The sequence below is a fragment of the Pelophylax lessonae genome (genome assembly GCF_965119305.1).
Source record: "Pelophylax lessonae genome assembly, chromosome: 3".
In the NCBI taxonomy this organism is placed as follows: domain Eukaryota; kingdom Metazoa; phylum Chordata; class Amphibia; order Anura; family Ranidae; genus Pelophylax; species Pelophylax lessonae.
Window position 1 is genome coordinate 27,667,020 of NC_138770.1, and position 23,921 is coordinate 27,690,940.

Here is a 23,921-nt window from a genome sequence, read left to right on the forward strand (position 1 = left end):
AGGTTCCTATAAGGTGTCAGGATGTCACTGTCTATTTCTCCATGGAGGAGTGAGAGTATTTAGAAGGACACAAGGATCTCTACAAGGACGTCATGATGGAGAATCAGCCGCCCCTCACATCACCGGGTAAGAGGAGACTTTATTGTAAAGGAGAGAGCAGTACGGAGGCTCCACCTAGATCCCCCATCATCTGATAAACACATAGAAACAATGTATTCAGTCAGTGTGTGTGTTTCCTACAGATGGATCCAGTAATGGGAACCCACCAGAGAGATGTCCCCGTCCTCTGTATTCCCGGGATTCCACACAGGAAGGTCACACCATCCCTCACCATCATCAGGTAGATGAGGAACAATCACTGATAGTATCATTAGGATCTGTACATTATCTGCATTGTTACCATTGATGTCATTTTTATTATATATTCAGAGTGGAAACCTGAGAGATTCTAAAGTTGAGGTTAAAGATGAGATAAAAGAGGAGGATGATGAGGATGGGGTGATGGAGGAGTCAGAGTTTCTAAGGGAACACAAAGATCTGTACCAGGACACCATGGAGGAGTCATCCAGCTACAGAAACCCACCAGAGAGATGTCCCCGTCCTCTGTATTCCCGGGATTCCACACAGGAAGGTCACACCATCCCTCACCATCAGGTAGACGAGTGACAATTATTGGTAGTTCTTATACAGCATGTTTGTTACAATAAATGTTTTATTATATATTCAGAGAGGAAACCTCGGGGATGATAATATTGATGTTAAAGAAGAGTATAAAGAGGAGGATGAGGAGTATGGAGTGATGGAGGAGTTTTCAGAAGGACACAAGGATATGATGGAGCCACCTAATACCAGGAACCCACCAGAGAGATGTCCCCGTCCTCTGTATTCCCGGAAATCCACACCGGAAGATCACACCATCCCTCAGTGTTATAAGGTTGGTGGGACAAAGTATCTAGAACATGGACGTGTGGGAGCAATGTGTGGATATTTTATGTCAGCTTATATTTTACAGTTGATATTTTCTTGGTTTAGGGTGAAGATCTGATAGATCTAAAAATTGAAGTTAAAACAGAAGAAGAAGAAGAGAAGTATGTGAGGGATGATCAGCAGTCTATGGAGGAGGATGGAATAACGGGGACATTTATAGAGGAGGACACTCCTACAGAGATCAGCACAGGTGGGTCATTAACACTAAATACATTCCTCCACCCATACTGCTCACTGATTGGTCCAGAGTAGGGCGGGGACTGGGTGATATCAGCCTGTAATACCCTGGTCACTTTCCTGAGCTGTGTTCCCCGTCCTGTATTCCTGTATTTCTCTCAGATAATCTTCCTTCTCTGTGCTGCAGACACAATTTATGTATCTTGACTGGAATTATAGAGATTCTGGGATTCAGCTGGCAGCAAAATGTTACTTTTCACCATAGGTGTTGTGACGGTGTTCACCGTCACTGGGAGTGAGGGACAGCTACTTGGGGGACGCTGAGAGAATGGTTTGGATGGCTTCAGATGGGAGAGTGATATTTGTCAACGGTGGCTCTCAGGAAATGTGGAGATTTGATCCCACTTTGCACTGTGGGTCTGTGGCCTGTTGCCATGGAGTCTGTGACACCTAGATGTGTATTCCATGTCCTTCAATGTCAGACAGGCTTTCCCTATTGAATGTGTATTGTGTGAAATCTGCCTGTCCCATTGTTAAATTTTAATGACCTCAAGTTGTTCTGTCCAGATGGCCAGATAATTAGTTCAGGCTTTGCACCTAAATGGGGTGGGTGCAGCCGTACTGGGTGAGAGGATGGCCACAAAGTTAGAGGGGCTTTTAAACTAGGGAATGGGGGGGAGGGTACAGATGTAGAATTAGCCAGTGAAAAGCAAGATTCAGAGGGCAGAAATGGGGGCATTAGCGGTAGGGTGTTCGGAGCTCCTATACCCAGGGTGGGTACGGGGAAAAACCACAAGAGCAGCCTAAAAACATCAAATGAGGATATTTGTAAACGGTCAAAATTACGAGGTTTGTATACCAATGCCAGAAGCCTGGCCAACAAGATGGAAGAGCTAGAGCTGCTGATGTTTGAGGAGGACTTAGATTTTGTGAGGATAACTGAGACTTGGTTTGACAGCTCTCATGACTGGATGGCGACCATTCAGGGGTATTCCCTTTATCGCAGAGATAGAGAAGGTAAAAAAGGGGGAGGGGTATGTTTGTATATTAAGAACAGTATACAGGTAAATATGAGGGATGATATTAATAATGGAGCTAAGGACGAGGCAGAATCCCTATGGGTAGAGCTTCAAAGGGAAGGCACAGTGGGGAAGGTAATATTGGGCGTATGCTATAGGCCCCCCCACCAGAGGGAGGTGGACCTCATTTTACAGATAGGATTGGCAGCAAGGATGGGAAATGTCATTATAATGGGGGACTTTAATTATCCTGATATAGACTGGGCAGAAGGAACCGCACACTCAGCCAAGGCTCGGCAGTTCCTAAATGTTTTGCAGGAAAATTTCATGGGTCAGATGGTGAATGCACCGACAAGAAACAATGCAGTACTTGACCTACTGATTACTAACAATGCAGACCTGCTCACGGATATAGAAATACAGGAGAACTTAGGAAACAGTGACCATAGGTCAATAAGTTTCAGTATTAATTACAGTAATAGGAAGCACAAGGGTAATATTAAGACGCTGAATTTCAAAAGAGCCAATTTCCCAAAACTGCGCTCACTGCTAGAAAATATCAATTGGGATAGAACCCTGGGAACAAAGAACACGGAGGAAAAATGGGAGTGCTTCAAGAGCATACTTAACAAAGGGATTGACCAGTGCATTCCAAAGGGAAATAAATTTAAAAGAGCAAAATTAAACCCTGGGTGGCTAAACTCCAACATAAAAATGTATATTAGTGCTAAAGAAAAGGCCTTCAAAAATACAAGACTGAGGGGTCATTGGCAGCATTTAAGCATTACAAAGAGTGTAATAAGAAATGTAAAGATGAAATCAGGACAGCTAAAATAGAACACGAGAGACATATAGCGGAGGAGAGTAAAAAGAACCCCAAAAAGTTTTTTAAGTATATAAACAGTAAGAAAGCGAGGCCAGAGCACATTGGCCCCATAAAAGATGATAAAGGAAATATGGCCACTGAGGACAGAGAAAAGGCGGAAGTGTTAAATAATTTCTTCTCTTCAGTCTTCACAAAAGAATCGGGGGGCTACACAAACCTAGCTTGTAAGGCCGAACTAAACAACACACCTCAGGAAATACCGCCATGGCTAACAGAAGATAGACCTAAAACTAAACTAGAGAAACTTAACATAAATAAATCACCGGGACCGGATGGCTTGCACCCGAGGGTTCTGAAAGAGCTCAGCCAGGTGATTGCCAGACCATTATTCTTGATCTTTAAGGATAGTTTACAGACGGGTATGGTGCCAGCTGATTGGAAAAAAGCCAACGTGGTACCAATATTTAAAAAGGGGCCGAGATATATCCCGGGTAACTATAGGCCGGTCAGCCTAACATCTGTAGTCTGCAAGATTTTGGAGGGGATGTTAAGGGACCACATACAAGACTTTAGTAATGAAAACGGTATTATTAGTAGTAATCAGCATGGATTCATGAAAAATCGTTCTTGCCAAACCAATCTATTAACCTTCTACGATGAAGTGAGCTGCCACCTAGATAAAGGTAAGCCGGTGGATGTGGTGTATCTGGACTTTGCAAAGGCCTTTGACACCGTTCCCCACAAACGCTTACTGTACAAACTAGGAAGGTAGGTATGGACCATAAGGTGAGTACCTGGATAGAGAACTGGCTCCAGGGGAGAGTACAGAGGGTGGTGATTAATGGGAAGTACTCGGATTGGGCGGGTGTGGAAAGTGGGGTCCCCCAGGGTTCTGTCCTGGGACCAATCCTGTTTAACTTATTCATAAATGATCTAGAGGAGGGGATATCGAGTACAATCTCAGTATTTGCGGATGATACTAAACTAAGCATGCCAATATCTTCTATACAGCATGTGGAAACCTTACAAGAGGACCTGAACAAAATAACTGGGTGGGCAACTACATGGCAGATGAGGTTTAATGTTGAAAAATGTAAAGTAATGCACTTGGGGGCCAGAAACCAGAAAGCAAGCTACACACTAGGGGGGGAACCTCTGGCTGAGTCTAGGATGGAAAAGGACTTGGGGGTACTGGTAGACAACAGGCTTGGCAGTGGCATGCAATGCCAAGCCGCTGCAAGCAAAGCCAACAGAATACTGGGATGTATAAAAAAGAGGATTCACTCCAGAAATAAAGAGATTATTCTCCCACTCTACAAGACTCTGGTCCGGCCACATCTGGAGTATGCTGTCCAGTTCTGGGCACCGGTCCTCAGGAAGGATGTGCTGGAATTGGAGAAAGTCCAGAGAAGGGCAACAAAAATAATTAGGGGAATGGAGGACATCAGCTATGAGGAAAGACTACAAGCACTGAACCTATTCTCTCTGGAGAAGAGACGATTGAGGGGGGATATGATATCAATGTACAAATACTGTACTGGCGACCCTAGTATAAGGAACAAACTATTCAGAGAGAGGAGATACAATAAGACACGTGGCCACTCACTAAAACTAGAGGAAAGGCGGTTTAACCTTAAAATGCGTAAGGGGTTCTTTACTGTAAGAGCGGTAAGGATGTGGAATTCTCTTCCACAAACAGTGGTATCAGCTGGGAGCATTGATAGTTTCAAAAAACTATTAGATGGGCACCTTGGAGACCACAACATACAGGGGTACACAATGTACGGTTAAAAGCAAACACACACACATCATAGGTTGAACTGGATGGACTGATGTCTTTTTTCAACCTCACTAACTATGTAACTATGTAACTATGTAACTATGTAACTATGTAAGGTTAATTGAAAAGTAAATTGGGTCCAGGTGTGCAAGTGAGATGTGGGAAAAAGGCAAAATGGAGTGTTGAGGGGAAAGTGATCAAGCCAGCGAACCTTAGTGTATACCTCTGTATCAGGATATGCGTTTGTATACATGTATCACCATATTGACTATCCCTGTTTTTAAGATTTGTATGTATAAAACAAATGTTTGTGTATAAATAAAACATTGTTATTTTTTAAGATTTTCTCTCTAGCGAGTATGTGGCACAATTAAATCCCCTTTTGCCCAGGTGTGCTTGATCACTTTCCCCTCAACACTCCCATTTCCCTTTTTTCCCACATCTCACTTGCACACCTGGACCCAATTTACTTTTCAATTTTTGACCGGGGACGGTGTCTCTGCATATACCCAGCCGACTACTCTCCATACAATCCAATAGTTCAGGGTTATTCTGTTTCTGTATACAATTCCATCTGCATATGGTAATGTAATCGGGCGGCCCCTGGCCTGTGTGTGGTGGTATGATTAGGAGGGGGAGGTCCATGCTGTATATGTTATATTAATTATGTGTGACTGTTCCATAAAGAGTTCTACTTCACCCTCAATCTAGAGTCTTGTCTCTTATTCGGGGAATCTGCTACAAGGGATTGCTATGCTCTTCATACTCCCTTGGACAGATTCTCCCACCTGAGCTGTGGATCTTTGCAGCTCCTCCAGAGTTCCCATTGGCCTCTTGGCTGCTTCTCTGATGAATGCTCTCCTTGCCCGGCCGGTCAGTTTAGGTGGACGGCCATGTCTTGGTAAGGTTGCAGTTGTACCATACTCTTTCCATTTTCTAATGATGGATTGAACAGCGTTCCATGAGATGTTCAAAGCTTTTTTTTTTTTAATATAACCTAACCTGGCTGGTGTGTTCCTTGGCTTTCATGATGCTGTTTGTTTACTAAGGTTCTCTAATGAACCTATGAGGGCTTCACAGAACAGATGTATTTATACTGAGGTTAAATTACACACAGGTGGACTCTATTTATTAATTTGGTGACTTTTGAAGGTAATTGGTTCAACTAGATTTTAGTTAGAGATATCAGAGTAAAGGGGGTGAATACAAATGCACACCACACTTTTCACAGATTTTTTTTTTTTTTTTTAAAGCAAACGTTTAATAAGTTTTGTGCAGTACAAAAATAGTACATAGACAACAAAAGTACAAATATCACAAAAAACTGCCTTACAGGCCATAGCTTACATAAAAAAAACGAACGGGGAACACATAAACATGGCCGATATAAACACAGCAGCTAACTACAGATGAAGTATAGCATCCAAAGCAGGCATGGGACAATCCATAAAGGGGAAAAAGGAGCGGAGTGGACCGGATCAGTAGGAGTAACACACGTTAAGGAGTACACGTGGAGGAGGCCTCAAGCCATCTATCCCATATCTTATGAAAACGTTTCAAACCACCCCTGTTAATAAACATCACTTTCTTGTAGGGGAGAGTACCATTAATGTCAGCCAGCCAGGCAGCCAGGTTGGGTGGGGAAGGTTGTATCCAGGTACAGGCTATCAATTTCCTGGCAGTAAACCGGGTTTCACGGAGAAAGCATTGCGTATATTTGTCAATGTCCTCCTCAGGGAATATCCCTAGGAGACATAGCTTGGGGTCCAGGGATACCGGAGAACCCATGCAGTCATGTAGGAACTGGATTATTTGCGACCAAAAACCCTGCATGTGTGGACAGTGCCATATGAGATGCCCGAACGTACCTGGAGACAAGAGGCATTTGTGGCAGATAGGGGAATGGGAGGGATTAAGCCTAGCCATCATCACTGGAGTGAGGTATGATCTATGAGTGATATAGATCTGTGTGAGTCTACCAGAGAGTTTTGGAGACACCAATACAGGCCTCCAGGGCATCACACCAATCCTCATCATCCAGTTCCCCGACCTCCTCCGCCCACGACGCCCGAATGCCATAGGCTAGGGCAGTCATAGGTTTAGAGAGCAACATTTCGTATAACAGTGAGATAAGTTTTTGATGTTCCCGACACCTAAGCACATCCAAAAGGTCAAACAAAGGGTAAGGCTGGAGGGTTGTTGGCAAATTGCGCCCAAATGGCATGTTGAATCTGCAGATAGCGGAAGTGCATAGAGGCCGGGAGCTGAAACTCCCCTCGGAGGGTGGCAAATGATTTAATTGTGCCCTCCGAAAGCAGGTGTGAAAGCAAATATATCCCTCCAGACAACCAAGCACCCGGATCAGGGAGATGCAAGAACTCCGGCAATAATCTATTAAACCACAGAGGAGTCATAGAGTGGAACCCGGTGTCTCCCGTCCTGGAGACTGCCAGGTCCAAGACCCATCTGTGCTGGAATAGGAGACCACCACGATCGGCAGTCAGCGGAGAGCTGCCCACCCCTCTAAGTATATCACAGAAAGGGTGAGGGAACTGTGCACCATTGTGACCACAAACCAGCATGAGATACCTATGGCAATCCTGTTTATCAATATGAAAATGATGAGAGAGCTGGGCTGCAAGATAATAGGCCGCAAAGTCTGAGACGGCTATACCGCCCAGCTTTGTGGGTTTATGGGTATGTTTCCATGCTAGCTTGTGTCTGCTTGTTCCCCACATAAAAGTTTTCAACAATCTATCCAAAATTACATAGTACTTGTATGGTGTATATAGGTGGGTGAATGCCACAGGACATAGAGAATTTTGGGTAGGAGAATCATCTTGATCAGACCCACCCTCCCCATGACACCCAGTGGTAGGCGTGCCCAGGTCTGAGTCTTGGTCTTCACCCGGTCAAACAGTGGTTCAACGTTCAGGGGTATATAGTCGGTTAAGGAATGGTACACAATAACCCCCAGATGCTTGAAAGACGCCACTCGGGTCAGTGGAAGGTCAGTCTGATCTGCAGATGAAGGGAACACGTCCACGGGGAGAATCTGGGATTTGTCCCAGTTGACCGTGAGTCCGGAAAAGGCACCAAATTGCTTAATGGTCAACAGGGCTTTTTGTAGGGACAGCCCGGGGTCGGCTAGATACAAGAGCATGTCATTGGCGTAGAAGCCTATATTTTCCTCAAAGTCCCCACAGCGCAGTCCACGAATGTCAGGGTCCGAACATATGGCTATGGCAAGGGGCTCCACCACAAGGGCATACAGGAGAGGAGATATGGGACAGCCCTGCCGTGTCCCCCCCCGAGAGAGGGAGAACGGCCGAGACGTCCAGCCATTAGCCAGTACCCTAGCCCGAGGGACAGTCATGAGCCAGAAAGGATTCAGGTGCCAATGGCAGGTCGGGGGGTCCGTAAATGGAGATAATTCAATCCAATAAGGGGCATGGTCAGACAGTAAGCGAGGACCAAAACGGACACCAATAAGCTTAGGGGATAGGACCTGGGAGATCCATATGGAGTCTATTCTGGACATGGTCGAGTGGGTTGCCGAATAACAGGAGTAGGCCTGGGTTGTAAGGTGTAGATGACGCCAGGAGTCCAGTAAATGAAAACTATGAAGCAGTCTAAAAAAGCGGGTATCATGGTCACGGTAGGCAGGGGTCAAGAGTGGTCCCAGCCATCCCGGCCATCCTGGACATAAACGTCAAACCCTCGCTGAGAAGCGTGGCATGAAATGGGGGAGGCACATACCATACTAGAATCAATATAACATGCCCACTGATCTGGCCACAAACAAAAATATATCTGCCCTGGGGATTCGTCACCACCTCCTGGGTGGCATCGATTTAGATATAAGGAGTGTAACCCCCCTGGAGTACGTGGAGTGGGAGGCGTGGAACGACCAGCCCACCCATGGGCGCTGCAAGGCACCCAACAGTCGGCCTTCCGCGTGGGTTTCAACCAGAGCAATAATATCCGCTCGTTGTTCCTTCAAATAAGAGAAAACAACTGTCCTCTTGACTTTATGTGCAGGCCATGCACATTCCAGGTGAGCAATTTTAACCGTGCCATGGGAGAAAATGGAGTATAAGGTATAGAAGCAAAGGATCAAGAGGCCCCAGAGCAGATAGCACCCCTACCTGCAGCATAACAAAAATATACAAAAAAAACCCACATAGCAGCTGTGGAGAGCAATAAAACAATCATAAGTAAGTGGGTAGCACAAAACTCATACATAATAACCCCCCACCCAGCCCAACACAGTCCCCAACCTGTGTGGGCATGCATCCCAAAACAGGTAACCACATTGGAGCAAGAGGCAAGGACCCACTGAAAGTGGAATGCAGCAGTCTCCATCCTTGGTGGCAACAAAACAGAAGAAAAAATGGGGGGAAAGTTCTCCGAAGAGGGGTCCCAAATGCGGGACACAACAGTAGGTGAGCACATGGTGAAAAAAGATGTATGTTTCAGTGTGAGCCGAGGTGCCCCCCAGCTATAAGACAGGTATATACAGTATGCAGAAATGGTAGCTGCCCCTAGCTCCCAGGCCCGGGAGCTGCATAGGAACAGGAGACCAACAGCCAGCAACAAACAAATGAAAAGTACATATAAAAGAAAAAAAAAATTAAAAAAGTGGAAGAAAAAATGAAAAGTCCCCTCCCCCCACTCACCCCCTCAACAGGCTGAAAAAAAGTGCAACAATGGGGGGTCTCAGAGCCCCACAATGGCAGGAGAGGTACACAGTCACAGGAGGCACGATGGAGATCAGTCCAGGGGAGTGCAGGGTCCGGGTGTCCTAAGGCACATCAACAGAAAAGCAAAACAGCCAGAACCAGCAACAAAAGTACTCATGGAAGTTGGTCTAACCAGGCAGTAGCAGAACTCTATCGTCGCAACCACCCGCAATCTGGCCGGGTACAACATAGAATACTTGAATTTGCGGATCCTCAGGCGCCGCTTAACCTCCGTAAAGTGGCTACGCAGCTTCTGAACTTCTGCAGAGAAGTCAGGGAAGGCCAAGATGTTATGATTTTCCAGATGTATATTGCCTTTCTCCCAGGCCAGCCTGAGAACTGCGTCATGGTCCCTGAACTTCAGAAACTTAGCGATGAACACCCTGGGGGTGCCCCCGGTGGCATGCGGTGTGCCCGCTCCACCCCGAAAGCCTGTGAAAATGCCTCCTGACCGTAGGTCTTAACCAGCAGGTCCTCCAAGAATGTGGCTGGGATGGTACCCTCCGTGCCCTCCAGCAGGCCAATGAACCGGAGATTGTTGCGCCAAGTGCGATTTTCCAGATCGTCCTGTTTGTGCAGCAGGTAAGTAATATTGCGGGAGGCCTGGTCCACTACATTTCTAAGCGGGGGGAGATCGTCCTCCACGCAGCCTATGCGTTCCTCGGCCTCGAAGCTTCTGCAGATCCTGCGGGAGGAGGGAGATGTCCATCCTCATCTCCTCCAACTTAGAGGTAAGGGAAGCCTTGCAGTCAGTAATAGCTTCCAGGATCGCTCTTTGATCCGGGGGCGGTGCGGCCGAGGCGGGAGAAGAGGATAGGGAGTCGCCATCTTGGGCCTGCAGGCTTCCCTCCTGTTGGCTGAATTTGTCCAACTTTGCCGCCGCCTCAGAGGTCTTACGGGGAGGCGACATGATCCGCAGATGTCCCGGAGCAGCAGCAGCAAGTAACGGGGTTCAGTGTCATGATATGTCAGCAACAGGAATGTATGTACGGAGGAAAGCCGGGAGAGCACCGCTCACACACGTCCGCTCACATACAGCTTCAGGCCACGCTCCCCACTTTTCACAGATTTATTTGTGAAAAGAATTCCATTTATCACTTTCCTTCCACTTCACAATTATGTGCCACCTTGTGTTGGTCTATTACATAAAATAAGTTTACGTTTTTGGTTGTAATATGACAAAATGTGGAAAATTTAAGGGGTGTGAATACTTTTTCAAGGCACTGTATAGGATGTGGTGTCTGAGGGCCCTGAAGTCTACAGGTAGCACCTTCATCAGAATCTATTGAGTCCCTGTGTGTTGGGCAGAGACTATCCCATCAGGTCCTTGTGGGATTCTAACACTGTAGATCTTCCCGTCCAGTCCAGGTTCCAGTCAAGTGGTATTTTCCAGTCCTTAAAGTGATTCCCACCAACTCCCCCCAGATCCGGGAGACAAAAATGCTGCTGATTCTATTATGTAATATCACTCTACAGAGGACTGGAAGACTACTATGAGAATACAAATGATAGCTTAAGCAAGGGTGTTATGCCTACCTATAACCCCCAAGCACCTAAAGCTCCTGTTCAAGCTCCAGTAAAGGATAATCCCAAAGAGGAGCTGGAAGGTCCCAGCAAGGGTCACTGCCCTATTAGGTCTAACCGGTAGCAGTTGCTGGCCAGGAATTCAGATTATGTTGTATAATGTACTGCCTATCATTATTGCATTTTTTTGGTAATCATCTGTTTATCTTGCTGAATTTCAGTGTTTTATTATTATTGTAAGTTAATGCCAAGAACAGCTTCTGTAGGCACATGTAGGTTGACCTCCCTACATAGGTGGTGCTGATGCAACCACCCTGCCAGGAGACTAGAGGACAGGAGAAATGCACATTCCTCTTAGTTCTCTTTACATGTCATTGGGTGATCTGCTGTCCGATTGGACGCTACCACCCAGATGACCAACACAGACATCTTTAGAGAAGGCAATGCTTCTAAGAAACAATGGCTCACTGCAGTTGGTGCACATGTTACGTGTGGTTAGGTGAAGGACAGGAACCCGCTTGATCGAGAGAATGTGCCTAGCATCAGGGAGAGATTCTGGAGGAGGAGGGGCAGCAACCTTTATCTTGGTTGTTCTCCTCCCATTCCTCACTCTCTGACCTCTGGTGGGGCTCAGCCCACTGTTATTCATGACTAAATCATGGACTAAATAAGGAAGTGCAGGACTTCTTTTGTTGGGACGATGGCAATGAGTGATAAAGGGGGAGGGGACACTCATCTTATAATCCCCTCATCACTGTCACAAAGACAGTTCTCATTGTTTCCTCACTCTCTGACTAAGGTCCATGAATAAAGAAATGAACTGGTAGGAGATCAGAGGACCCATTTACTAGTTACCTTGAGGGGGGAATTGTAAGATCCTCAGAGACAAAGCTGTCTAATGTGGGCGGAGTCCTTATTTAGGGGAACCAATCTGCTCATGTCTAGTAATAATCTTTTTATTTCTATTTTAGTACATGGATGGGAGATGAGGAAAACCTCAGAGGATTGTCTCACTTTGTCTCCAGACTTTAAAGTAGAAGATGAGGACATCACACAGTATAGTCCAGGAGAAAACCCGGCTCCCTCAAATGTCCATCCGCCACCACACAGTGTAGATGGACCATCTTATTCCTCTTATCCTGAGGAACCTCAGACTGTGAGGGATGGTGCCGGACCATGGTATTCCTCTTATCCTGAGGAACCTCAGATTGTGAGGGACGGTGCCGGACCATGGTATTCCTCTTATCCTGAGGAACCTCAGATTGTGGGGGGCGGTGCCGGATCATCGTATTCCTCTTATCCTGAGGAACCTCAGACTGTGAGGGACGGTGCCGGACCATCGTATCCCTCTTATCCTGAGGAACCTCAGACTGTGAGGGACAGTGCCGAACCATCGTATTCCTCTTATCCTGAGGAACCTCAGACTGTGAGGGACAGTGCCGAACCATCGTATTCCTCTCATCCTGAGGAACCTCAGACTGTGAGGGACGGTGCCAGACCATCGTATTCCTCTTATCCTGAGGAACCTCAGACTGTGATGGACGGTGCCGGACCATCGTATTCCTCTTATCCTGAGGAACCTCAGACTGTGAGGGACGGTGTCGTCCTTCCAACAGATAAGAGGTTTTCCTGTACTGAGTGTGGGAAGTGTTTCCATTCTAAACCTAATCTTATTGTGCATAAAAGGACTCACACTGGTGAGAAGCCGTATTCCTGTCCTGAGTGTGGGAAATGTTTTTCACAAAAGGCCAATCTTCAAATACATCACTTGTTTCACACCGGGGAGAAGCCATATTCTTGTTCTGAATGCGGGAAATGTTTTGTAATAAAATCACGTCTGGTCACACATCAGAGATCTCACACAGGGGAGAAGCCATATTCCTGCCCTGAGTGTGGAAAATGTTTTGTAATAAAATCACATCTTGTCACACATCAGAGATCGCACACTGGGGAAAAGCCGTATTCCTGTCCTGAGTGTGGGAAAGGTTTTGTAATGAAGTCACATCTTCACACACATCAGAGATCTCACATGGGAGAGAAGCCGTATTCTTGTCCTGAGTGCGGGAAATGTTTTGTAATAAAATCAGCACTTGTCACACATCAGAGATCTCACACGGGGGAGAAGCCGTATTCCTGTCCTGAGTGCGGGAAATGTTTTTCACGGAAGTCCAATCTTTACAGACATCAGGGATGTCACACGGGGGAAAAGCTGTATTCCTGTCCTGAGTGAGGGAACTGTTACTCAATGAAGACCTGTCTTCCTGTACGTCAGGGATCCCACACAACCCTCAAGGTGTATTAGTGTCTTGAGTGCGGGAAATGTCTTCTATATGAATGTTGCTGGACATGTGGGGAAGAAGCACACCCTGATATACACCTCAGATATACTCCATGGCTGATCTTCATCATGTAAGAAACACTTCATAAGGAGATCAGAGATCACCAAAGACATGGATGAAGTGTCGTCCCGTGTTGGCCATTGATAGCAGGAGAAAAATAAAAATGAGTCGTCTCATCACCTTTCATTGGCTGAGTACATTTTGTGGTGGAAGATTTCACAAACACTTTTTGTCTGTTTTTAAAATGATTTGTGGACAAATGTGAGAAGCTTTCGTCCAGTCTGGAGAAATGTTGGTTATATTTTACTTCATACATTCCTTTCTATGATCCTTTAATCCATCTAGTGTCCATAGTGCAGTATTGCACTATTCTTTCTGATTGAGGTATTTCAGGGAAAATGCCATATTATGGCCACTAGATGGAGCTGATGATCATAGGAAATCACTGTATTACCTTGAATATGGCAAGACTTTGTCATATTTGGTGGGAAAATGCATGTCACATTCTTCCAGATTTTCTTTATAAAAAATCCCTTTCATTTCCTTTGTGGTTACATGAATACAGGAGAAATCAGAGAACATAAATTATCTAAACCAACAATATTAAACCCACCATTGATTTATAACAGAAGATACCACATTTGTCCAATAGATGGCACTATGTATAATAGAAATGAACGCCATCTAGTGGCTGAATGCAACATTTTCAATTTTAAATCAATGTCATACATTTGACCAGCACAGCAAAAAGCCGAATAACATTTGTTTTGTTTACCCCCAATCACACAGAAGGAATGTACATGCATTGTCACTGAGAGAATTGCTATGTAAATGTTCTAATATTTTCCCCTAAATGTCAGGAGACGTTTATATAAAGATGGGAAGTATGGAGCAGATAAATAAATAGACCTCCTAGCAATGTTATTACCAGGCTGCAGCTAGGGGGAGCTCTAATGTGACCACAGCAGAGTGATCCCATCTAGCTCACATTAACCCTTTCACTGCCAGAGCTGTGTTTACATTATTTTTGCACACATGGTAAAATGCAGATTTTGGGCCTGAAGATTAGATAAAACCCCCAAACATATATTTTCTGAAAGCAGAGACCCTGGAGAATAAAATGGTGGTAATTGTTAAGGTGTTCCTCATACACAAATGTCACCTTCGTATCCAGGTTTATTTTCTCCTTTCCCCCATTTTCTATGGTCTTTTCTACAATACTTTGTTATAATAATGTAACACGTTGTGTACTGTATTGTACACAAATTAACCACCTCAATGCCGGGCATTTATACCCCCTTCTTGCCCAGACCAATATTTAGCTTTCAGTGCTCTCACACTTTGAATGACAATTACTCATGCAATGCTGTACCCATATGAAATGTTTGTCCTTTTTTTCACACAAATAGAGCTTTCTTTTTGCGGTATTTAGTCACCACTGCACTTTTTATTTGTTTGTGCTATAAATTAAAAAAGACCGAAAATTTTGAAAAAAAAATGTTTTTCTTAGTTTCTGTTATAAAATTTTGTAAATTAGTAATTTTTCTTCATGAATTTTAGCCAAGATTTATACTGCTACATTTCTTTGGTTAAAATATCCCAAATCAGTGTATATTATTTCGCCTTTGTGAAGGTTATAGAGTCTGCAAGCTATGGTACCAATCATTGAAAATTGATCACACCGGATGTACTCACTTTTCTTGGGACATTAACAAACAAGCAAAGTACAAATACCCCCCAAATGACCCCTTTTTGGAAAGTAGACATTCCAAGGTATTTAGTAAGAGGCATTGTGAGTTTTTTGAAGTTGTCATCTTTTCCCACAGGTCTTTGCAATATGAAGATTTTTTTTCACAACATTTTTATATTAACAGGTTATTTCTCTCACACGGCATATGCATACTTGCAACTACACCCCAAAATACATTCTGCTACTCCTCCTGAGTATGGCAATACCACATGTGTGAGACTTTTACACAGCCTGACCACATACAGAGACCCAACATCCAAGGAGCACCTGGCCACATAAAGAGCACCGTCATGTTTTCTAGGAACATAGATTACACATCTAATTTCTTGACTACCTGCACCTGGCCACATATAGAGCACTGTCATGTGTTCTAGGAACATAGATTACACATCTAATTTCTTGACTACCTATCACCTTTCTTGAAGGCCCTGGAACTCCAGAACAATGGAAACGCCCACAAAATTACCCCCATTTGGAAAGGTATATTCTATGAGCACTATGAGTTTTTTGAACATGTCATTTTTTTCAGAAACTGTGAAAAGAAAATGAAAACCTATTTTTATTTACACAAAGTTGTCCATTTATAAGAAATTTCCAACACAAAGCATGCACATACCAAAAATTACACCCCAAATTGCATTCTGCTAGTCGTCCTGAGTATGGCGGTACCACATGTGTGAGACTTTTACACAGCCTGACCACAGAGACCCAACATCCAAGGAGCACCTTCAGGCATTCTAGGGACATAAATTACACATCTAATTTCCTGACTACCGATCACATTTTTGAAAATTATCCAATTTTGGAAATCAAAAACCCCAACGTATATGCTATGAGGCATAATGAATCTTTGGAATATGTCAATTTTTACACAAGTTTTTGGGAAATGTGGAAAGAAAATGAAAATGGTTCATTTTTTTTTTACACAACGTTGTCCACTTATAAGATATTTCTAACACATAGCATGTACAGTATCTCACAAAAGTGAGTATACCCCTAACATTTTTGTAAATATTTTATTCTATCTTTTCATGTGACAACACTGAAGAAATGACACTTTGCTACAATGTAAAGTAGTGAGTGTACAGCTTGTATAACAGTGTAAATTTGCTGTCCCCTCAAAATAACTCAACACACAGCCATTAATGTCTAAACCGCTGGCAACAAAAGTGAGTACACCCCTAAGTTACAATGTCCAAATTGGGCCCATATAGCCATTTTCCCTCCCTGGTGTCATGTGACTTGTTAGTGTTACAAGGACTCAGGTGTAAATGGGGGGTAGGTGTGTTAAATTTGGTGTTATCGCTCTCACTCTCTCATACTGGTCAATAGAAGTTCAACATGGCACCTCATGGCAAAGAACTCTCTGAGGATCTGTAAAAAGAATTGCTGCTCTACATAAAGATGGCCTAGGCTATAAGAAGATTGCCAAGACCCTGAAACTGAGCTGCAGCACGGTGGCCAAGACCATAAAGCGGTATAACAGGACAGGTTACACTCAGAACAGACCAAAGGAGTTGAGTGCACGTGCTCAGCATCATATCCAGAGGTTGTCTTTGGGAAATAGATGTATGAGTGCTGCCAGCATTTCTGCAGAGGTTGAAGGGGGTCAGCCTGTCAGTGCTTAGACCATTCACTGCATCAAATTGGTCTGCATGGTTGTCGTCCCAGAAAGAAGCCTCTTCTAAATATGATGCACAAGAAAGCCTGCAGTTTGCTGAAGACAAGCATACTAAGGACATGGGTTACCGGAACTATGTCCTGTGATCTGATGAGACCAAGATAAACGTATTTGGTTCAGAGGGTGTCAAGGGTGTGTGTCAGCAACCAGGTGAGGAGTACAAAGACAAGTGTGTCCTGCCTACAGTCAAGCATGGTGGTGGGAGTGTCATTGTCTGGGGCTGCATGAGTGCTGCTGGCACTGGGAAGCTACAGTTCATTGAGGGAACCATTAATGCCAACATGTACTGTGACATACTGAAGCAGAGCATGATCCCCTCCCTTCAGAGACTGAGCCGCAGGGCAGTATTCCAACATCCAAAGAGTGTAATAAGAAATGTAAAGACGAAATCAGGGCGGCTAAAATAGAACACGAGAGACATATAGCGGAGGAGAGTAAAAAGAACCCCAAGAAGTTCTTTAAGTATATAAACAGTAGGAAAGCGAGGCCAGAGCACATTGGCCCCATAAAAGATGATAAAGGAAAAATGGCCACAGAGGACAGAGAAAAGGCGGAAGTGTTAAATAATTTCTTTTCTTCAGTCTTCACAAAGGAATCGGGGGGCAACACGAACCCCGCTTGTAAGGCCGAACTAAATAATACACCTTTAGGAAGTGCCGCCATGGCTAACAGAGGATAGACTTAGAGCTAAACTAGAGAAACTTAACATAAATAAATCCCCGGGACCGGATGGCTTGCACCCAAGGGTTCTTAATGAGCTCAGCCAGGTGATTGCCAGACCATTATTCTTGATCTTTAAGGATAGTTTACAGACGGGTATGGTGCCAGCTGATTGGAAAAAAGCCAACGTGGTACCAATATTTAAAAAGGGGCCGAGATATATCCCGGGTAACTATAGGCCGGTCAGCCTAACATCAGTAGTCTGCAAAATTTTGGAGGGGATGATAAGGGACCACATACAAGACTTTAGTAATGAAAACGGTATTATAAGTAGTAATCAGCATGGATTCATGAAAAATCGTTCATGCCAAACCAATCTATTAACCTTCTATGATGAAGTGAGCTGCCACTTAGATAAAGGTAAGCCTGTGGATGTGGTGTATCTGGACTTTGCAAAGGCCTTTGACACCGTTCCCCACAAACGCTTACTGTACAAACTAAGGAAGATAGGTATGGACCATAAGGTGAGTACCTGGATAGAGAACTGGCTCCAGGGGAGAGTACAGAGGGTGGTGATTAATGGGGAGTTCTTGGATTGGGTGGGTGTGGAAAGTGGGGTCCCCCAGGGTTCTGTCCTGGGACCAATCCTGTTTAATTTATTCATAAATGATCTAGAGGAGGGGATATCTAGTACAATCTCAGTATTTGCAGATGATACTAAATTAGGCATGCCAATATCTTCTATGCAGGATGTGGAAATCTTGCAAGCAGACCTGAACAAAATAACGGGGTGGGCAACTACATGGCAGATGTGATTTAATGTAGAAAAATGTAAAGTAATGCACTTGGGGGCCAGAAACCAGAAAGCAAACTACTCACTAGGGGGGGAACCTCCGGGTGAGTCTAGGATGGAAAGGGACCTGGGGGTACTGGTAGACAACAGGCTTGGCAGTGGCATGCAATGCCAAGCCGCCGCAAGCAAAGCCAACAGAATACTGGGTTGTATAAAAAAAGGGGTTTCACTCCAGAAATAAAGAGATTATTCTTCCACTCTACAAGACTCTGGTCCGGCCACATCTGGAGTATGCTGTCCAGTTCTGGGCACCGGTCCTCAGGAAGGATGTGCTGGAACTGGAGAAAGTCCAGAGAAGGGCAACAAAAATAATTAGGGGAATGGAGGACATCAGCTATGAGGAAAGACTACAAGCACTGAACCTATTCTCTCTGGAGAAGAGACGATTGAGGGGGGATATGATATCAATGTACAAATACTGTACTGGCGACCCTAGCATAAGGAACAAACTATTCAGAGAAAGGAGATACAATAAGACACGTGGCCACTCACTAAAACTAGAGGAAAGGCGGTTTAACCTTAAAGTGCGTAAGGGGTTCTTCACTGTAAGAGCGGTAAGGATGTGGAATTCTCTTCCACAAGCAGTCGTATCAGCGGGGAGCATTGATAGTTTCAAAAAACTATTGGATGGACACCTTAAAGACCACAACATACAGGGGTATACAATGTACGGTTAAAAGCAAACACACACACACATCATAGGTTGAACTGGATGGACTTGTGTCTTTTTTCAGCCTCACTAACTATGTAACTATGTAACTATATGATAACGACCCCAAACACATCTCCAAGACAACCACTGCCTTGCTAAAGAAGCTGATGGTAAAGGTGATGGACTGGTCAAGCATGTCTCCAGACCTAAACCCTATTGAGCATCTGTGGGGCATCATCAAATGGATGGTAGAGGAGCGCAAGGTCTCTCCACCAGCTCTTTGATGTCGTCGTGGAAGAATGAAAGAGGACTCCACTGGCAACCTGTGAAGTTCTGGTGAACTCCATGCCCAAGAGGGTTAGGGCAGTGCTGGAAAATAATGGTGGCCACACAAAATATTGACACTTTTGGGCCCAAATTTGACTTTTTCACTTAGGGGTGTACTCACTTTTGTTAAGTTAGAGTGTCACTACAGAGTGGTACTGTGGACACTAAAAGATAAATGTGTGCCTCATCCTATATTAATTAGAAAGGAATTGTATTTGAGAATGGACTTCAGTGGCACACCATAGTCTTACAACAATTTAAAAAATTTCTAAATAATTTTATTACAATTCATTTAAAAGCATTTCATGATTAGAAACACACAGACAAATCTACAATTAATGATACCAAATTAGACAGCCATCCTCAGTGATGGAGATATTTTGCCCAACAGTATTGTTAGAACCAGGAACCCCAACCAGGGTATCCTAAATTATAATAAAGAAACTGGACAAACAACACCACGGGGCATGTCTGATGTTGGGGTACACTCAGCCAGAAATATTTTGCGCTAGTTTTGCGCTTCTTCAGTAGCTCAGTACCAATATACAAAAGATTTCTATACAAAAAGACAAGAAAAAAATCAATATACTTATTTTAAACATTTTAACAAATGTATTCCATTAGTAGCATTCTAAACGGTAAAGGATAGGGTAAGCCTCCCTAGTCAGTGATATTCCAAAAACTCTCTGAAAATGGGATCCCAAAATGTGTATTTCCAGTAGTGCTGGCTAACATGAGCCACCCTTCTCCTGTCTTGCTCTAAGGCCACTATTTGTAGATGGGCCCCAACTGAGGAGTCCACACTGAGGAGAGCGTGTGACATCACTCGGCCCAGCCGGAAACACAAGCCTCCGACCTCCCAGATGCGGTGCATGCACATACAGGGATTTTGCGCAGTGAGGCACTGCATCGAGAGAGCAGAGGACCGTGATGCGCGAAGCGAGACGGAAGGGAGGCAGGGCCTCCCCTCCCTAGCAATCACACACGCCGCCCACCCCACACAGCGGATAGAACAGAAATGGATCCATCCCCAGTGGGGGATGACGGGGCTACCAGCCGCATCCTCAAACAGGCAGAATAGCGCACCACATAGACCTGCTCAACCCCAGCTCCACAGCTCCTACCACTGCAATATATATTATAGATAGGGTTGAGCGAACACCTAGATGTCCGTGTTCGACGGGTTCGGCCGAACTTTAAAAAAAAGTCCGGGTCCGTGTCCCGGACTTTTACCGAACTTTTCCCGGACACCGAACCCCATTGAAGTCAATGGGGACCCGAACTTTAAGGCACTAAAATGGCTCTAAAACACCAAAGGAAAGGGCTAGAGTGCTGCAAATGGCAGCAAAACGTAATTAAGAGCATGGCAAGTGCTCTGCAAACAAATGTGGATAGGGAAATAACTTAAAACAACAAAAAAAAACAGAAAAATAAAACAATGTTCTTCTTCATCTCTGAAGGACGAGGCCCATATGGAGTAGGAGGGAGGTTGAGGTGGTGGTGGATGTGGCGGTGACTAGACATATGCCGGTTTTCGGTAATTCGATATATCGCGGTATTGCATAGCCACGGTATTGTTATTGTGGCATTTTTAAAATACCGAGTTTCTCTGTCAAGTCTGCCTGACTTGTGAATTGATACATTTCAGTGAGCTGGATGACTCATTCACTCACTCAGCTAACACCTTTCAGCATTAAGTCTCCTAACTATAAACAAAAATGATTACATTTGTATCTTTTCCTTCCCTCTGCCAGGGAGAAAGGAAGTTTAACCTCTTAAAGACTGGATCTTTTTCTGACACTTGCTGCTTGCAAGTTAAAATCAGTTTTTTTTTTGCTAGAAAAGTACTTAGAACCCCCAAACATTTTATATATTTTTTTAGCAGAGACCCTACAGAATAAAATGGCGATTGTTGTAATATTTTATGTCACACTGTATTTGCGCAGCAGTCTTTCAAACGCAATGATTAGACTTTAATGAATAAAAAAAAAAAAAAAAACGTAACAGTAAAGTTATCCCAATTTTTTTTTTTTTTTGTTACACAGAGAATCGTGAGAGAATCGTGATCTTTATTCCAAGCTAAAAAATCGTGATTCTCATTTTGGCCAGAATCGTGCAGCTCTAATAAATATATATATACACACACACACGCCTAGCAGCCCACATTACATTATTATATAGCCATCAAGCAGTGTCTGGCCTACCTGGTGATGACTGGTCCTGGCGCTCTGATCCGATGGCCTGGTCTTTAAAGGGGCAAATCCTTGCGATCCAGAAGTGGTTAAACCTGCAGGAGGACCGGTGTTTTTATCTATTAATGACTTTACTATTGCTTTAGGCCTGGTTCACATGTATGCGGGTTGGTGGTTCACATGTATGCGGGTTGGCGGTTCACATGTATGCGGGTTGGCGGCCCACATTTGCACAGGCATAGCAGCCCATTGATTTGAACGGGCTGCTATGCCCTCATTTTCCGCAGAAAAAAGGTGCATGCAGCATTTTTTTTAAATTCAGTGGCCTTGAAATCCATCCTGCTTTTGCACCATGCGACTAACCTGCAGTTCCTGCTCTGGCAAGCTTTCTGCATTTTTTGTATACGTGGGCACGGCATTTAAAAATAAACAGTTTGCGTGTGCAGCAACGGCAGGTAAGTCGCATGGTGCAAAAGAAGGATGGATTTCATGGCCACTGCATTTTTTTAAATTCTGCATGCACCTTTTTTCAGCTGAAAACGCAGGCATAGCAGCTCAAGCCCATTCACATCAATGGGCTGCTATGCCTGTGCAAATGTGGGCCCCCAACCCGCATACATGTGAACCAGGCCTAAAGCAATAGTAAAGTCATTAATAGATAAAAACACCGGTCCTCCTGCAGGTTTAACCAATTAATGACTTTACTATTGCTTTAGGCCTGGTTCACATGTATGCGGGTTGGGGGCCCACATTTGCACAGGCATAGCAGCCCATTGATGTGAATGGGCTTGAGCTGCTATGCCTGCGTTTTCAGCTGAAAAAAGGTGCATGCAGAATTTAAAAAAATGCAGTGGCCATGAAATCCATCCTTCTTTTGCACCATGCGACTTACCTGCCGTTGCTGCACACGCAAACTGTTTATTTTTAAATGCCGTGCCCACGTATACAAAAAATGCAGAAAGCTTGCCAGAGCAGGAACTGCAGGTTAGTCGCATGGTGCAAAAGCAGGATGGATTTCAAGGCCACTGAATTTTAAAAAAATGCTGCATGCACCTTTTTTCTGCGGAAAATGAGGGCATAGCAGCCCATTCAAATCAATGGGCTGCTATGCCTGTGCAAATGTGAACCACCAACCCGCATACATGTGAACCAGGCCTAAAGCAATAGTAAAGTAATTTATAAACAACACCTCCTTCAGGTTTAACCACTTCTTGACCACAAGGATTTGCCCTCTTAATGACCAGGCCATCGGATCGGAGCCGAGCGCCAGAACCAGTTATCACCAGTTAGGCCAGACACTGCTTGATGACCTATTTTAGGCCTGGTTCACAGAGTCTGTACTGACTGACTATATAATAATGTGCATAAGTGAACCAAAGCCCCTAAATTCAGCAATGAAATTGAAGTGAGGTGGAAATTTAATAATTTAAATTTAATAATAGAATACCGTGATAATACCGTATACCGTGGCAAAACCTTAATCAATTAATCGCAGCATGAAAATCTGATACCGTCACAAGCCTAGCGGTGACATAGGCGTGCGCACAGGGTGTGCTGGGTGTGCCTGGGCACACCCTAATCACCTAGGGCACATAGCATTGCCAGTGAGGAGATGGGAAAGATCTCCCTGGGACCTGCTCTGCTCTATTTCTCCTTGCCTACAGGTACATGGCCCCGATACATTACTCTCCCTGCTGGCAAACACATGCATGTGTATTTCAACTTTGGGGTGCACACCTTAATGCAATAGGCTGCGCACACCTATGGGCGGTGTAGGTGGAAGCGGCGGTGGAGGAGGACCAGGGCCGGATTAACAGCATCATGGGCTTGGTGCTGAGGATTTTGAAGGGCCTTAAGGGCCGTGCCTTGCCATGCACCCAGAGGAGGAAGGGTGCAGCCATGCATGCCTAATTCAACATGGGATGCTGTCTCTGAAGCCCATAAACACATCCATGCATCGCCAACTGTCCCTCCTTGTCCGGCCTTCACGCTGTGTGGGGAGGTTCTGAGGGTGCTGCCTGGGGAAGCGAGCATAGAAGCCAGACTTCTGTGTTTACAAGTGACAGAAGAGCGGTAACAGTGAATATGGCCAACCCGGGGCCTATATAAAAGGTAGGGGCCTGGAGCTGCAGCTCCAATAGCCCCTACATTAATCTGGCCCTGAGGAGGAGGACGAGGTAGCCAACACTGCTTCTTTTCAAAAATTTTAAATGAGGGTACACCCCAAAAGAGTGAGAAAGAGCAAAAATGGAACAATGGGTGGGTAAGGTCGGTATCCATTGCTATTCTGCATAAGGTACGGAAAAGTCCCGTGGGATCCATGCCTGGTTCATTTTAATGAACGTGAGCTTGTCCACATTGTCTCTGGACAGGCGGCTGCGCTTGTCTGTTATAACGCCCCCAGCCGTGCTA

At 44.7% G+C, this 23,921-nt stretch overlaps 2 protein-coding genes across 2 annotated transcripts in view; one reads left to right on the forward strand and one right to left on the reverse strand.

The window, feature by feature from the left end:
• Positions 1-13,535, forward strand: part of LOC309549847 (uncharacterized protein) — a gene marked incomplete at its 5' end in the record, with an annotated part of 37,109 nt that extends 23,574 nt beyond the window's left edge. Inside the window, 3 exons of the mRNA XM_082250345.1 lie at positions 1,033-1,088; positions 11,008-11,107; positions 12,560-13,535. Coding sequence (XP_082106471.1) covers positions 1,033-1,088; positions 11,008-11,107; positions 12,560-13,285 — 882 coding nt within the window. The 3' untranslated portion in view covers positions 13,286-13,535. The remainder of the gene's footprint in view (positions 1-1,032; positions 1,089-11,007; positions 11,108-12,559) is intronic.
• The window catches only part of LOC309550260 (uncharacterized protein), a gene marked incomplete at both ends in the record, with an annotated part of 1,652,360 nt that overhangs the window by 1,611,702 nt on the left and 16,737 nt on the right, over positions 1-23,921 (reverse strand). The window lies entirely within an intron of this gene.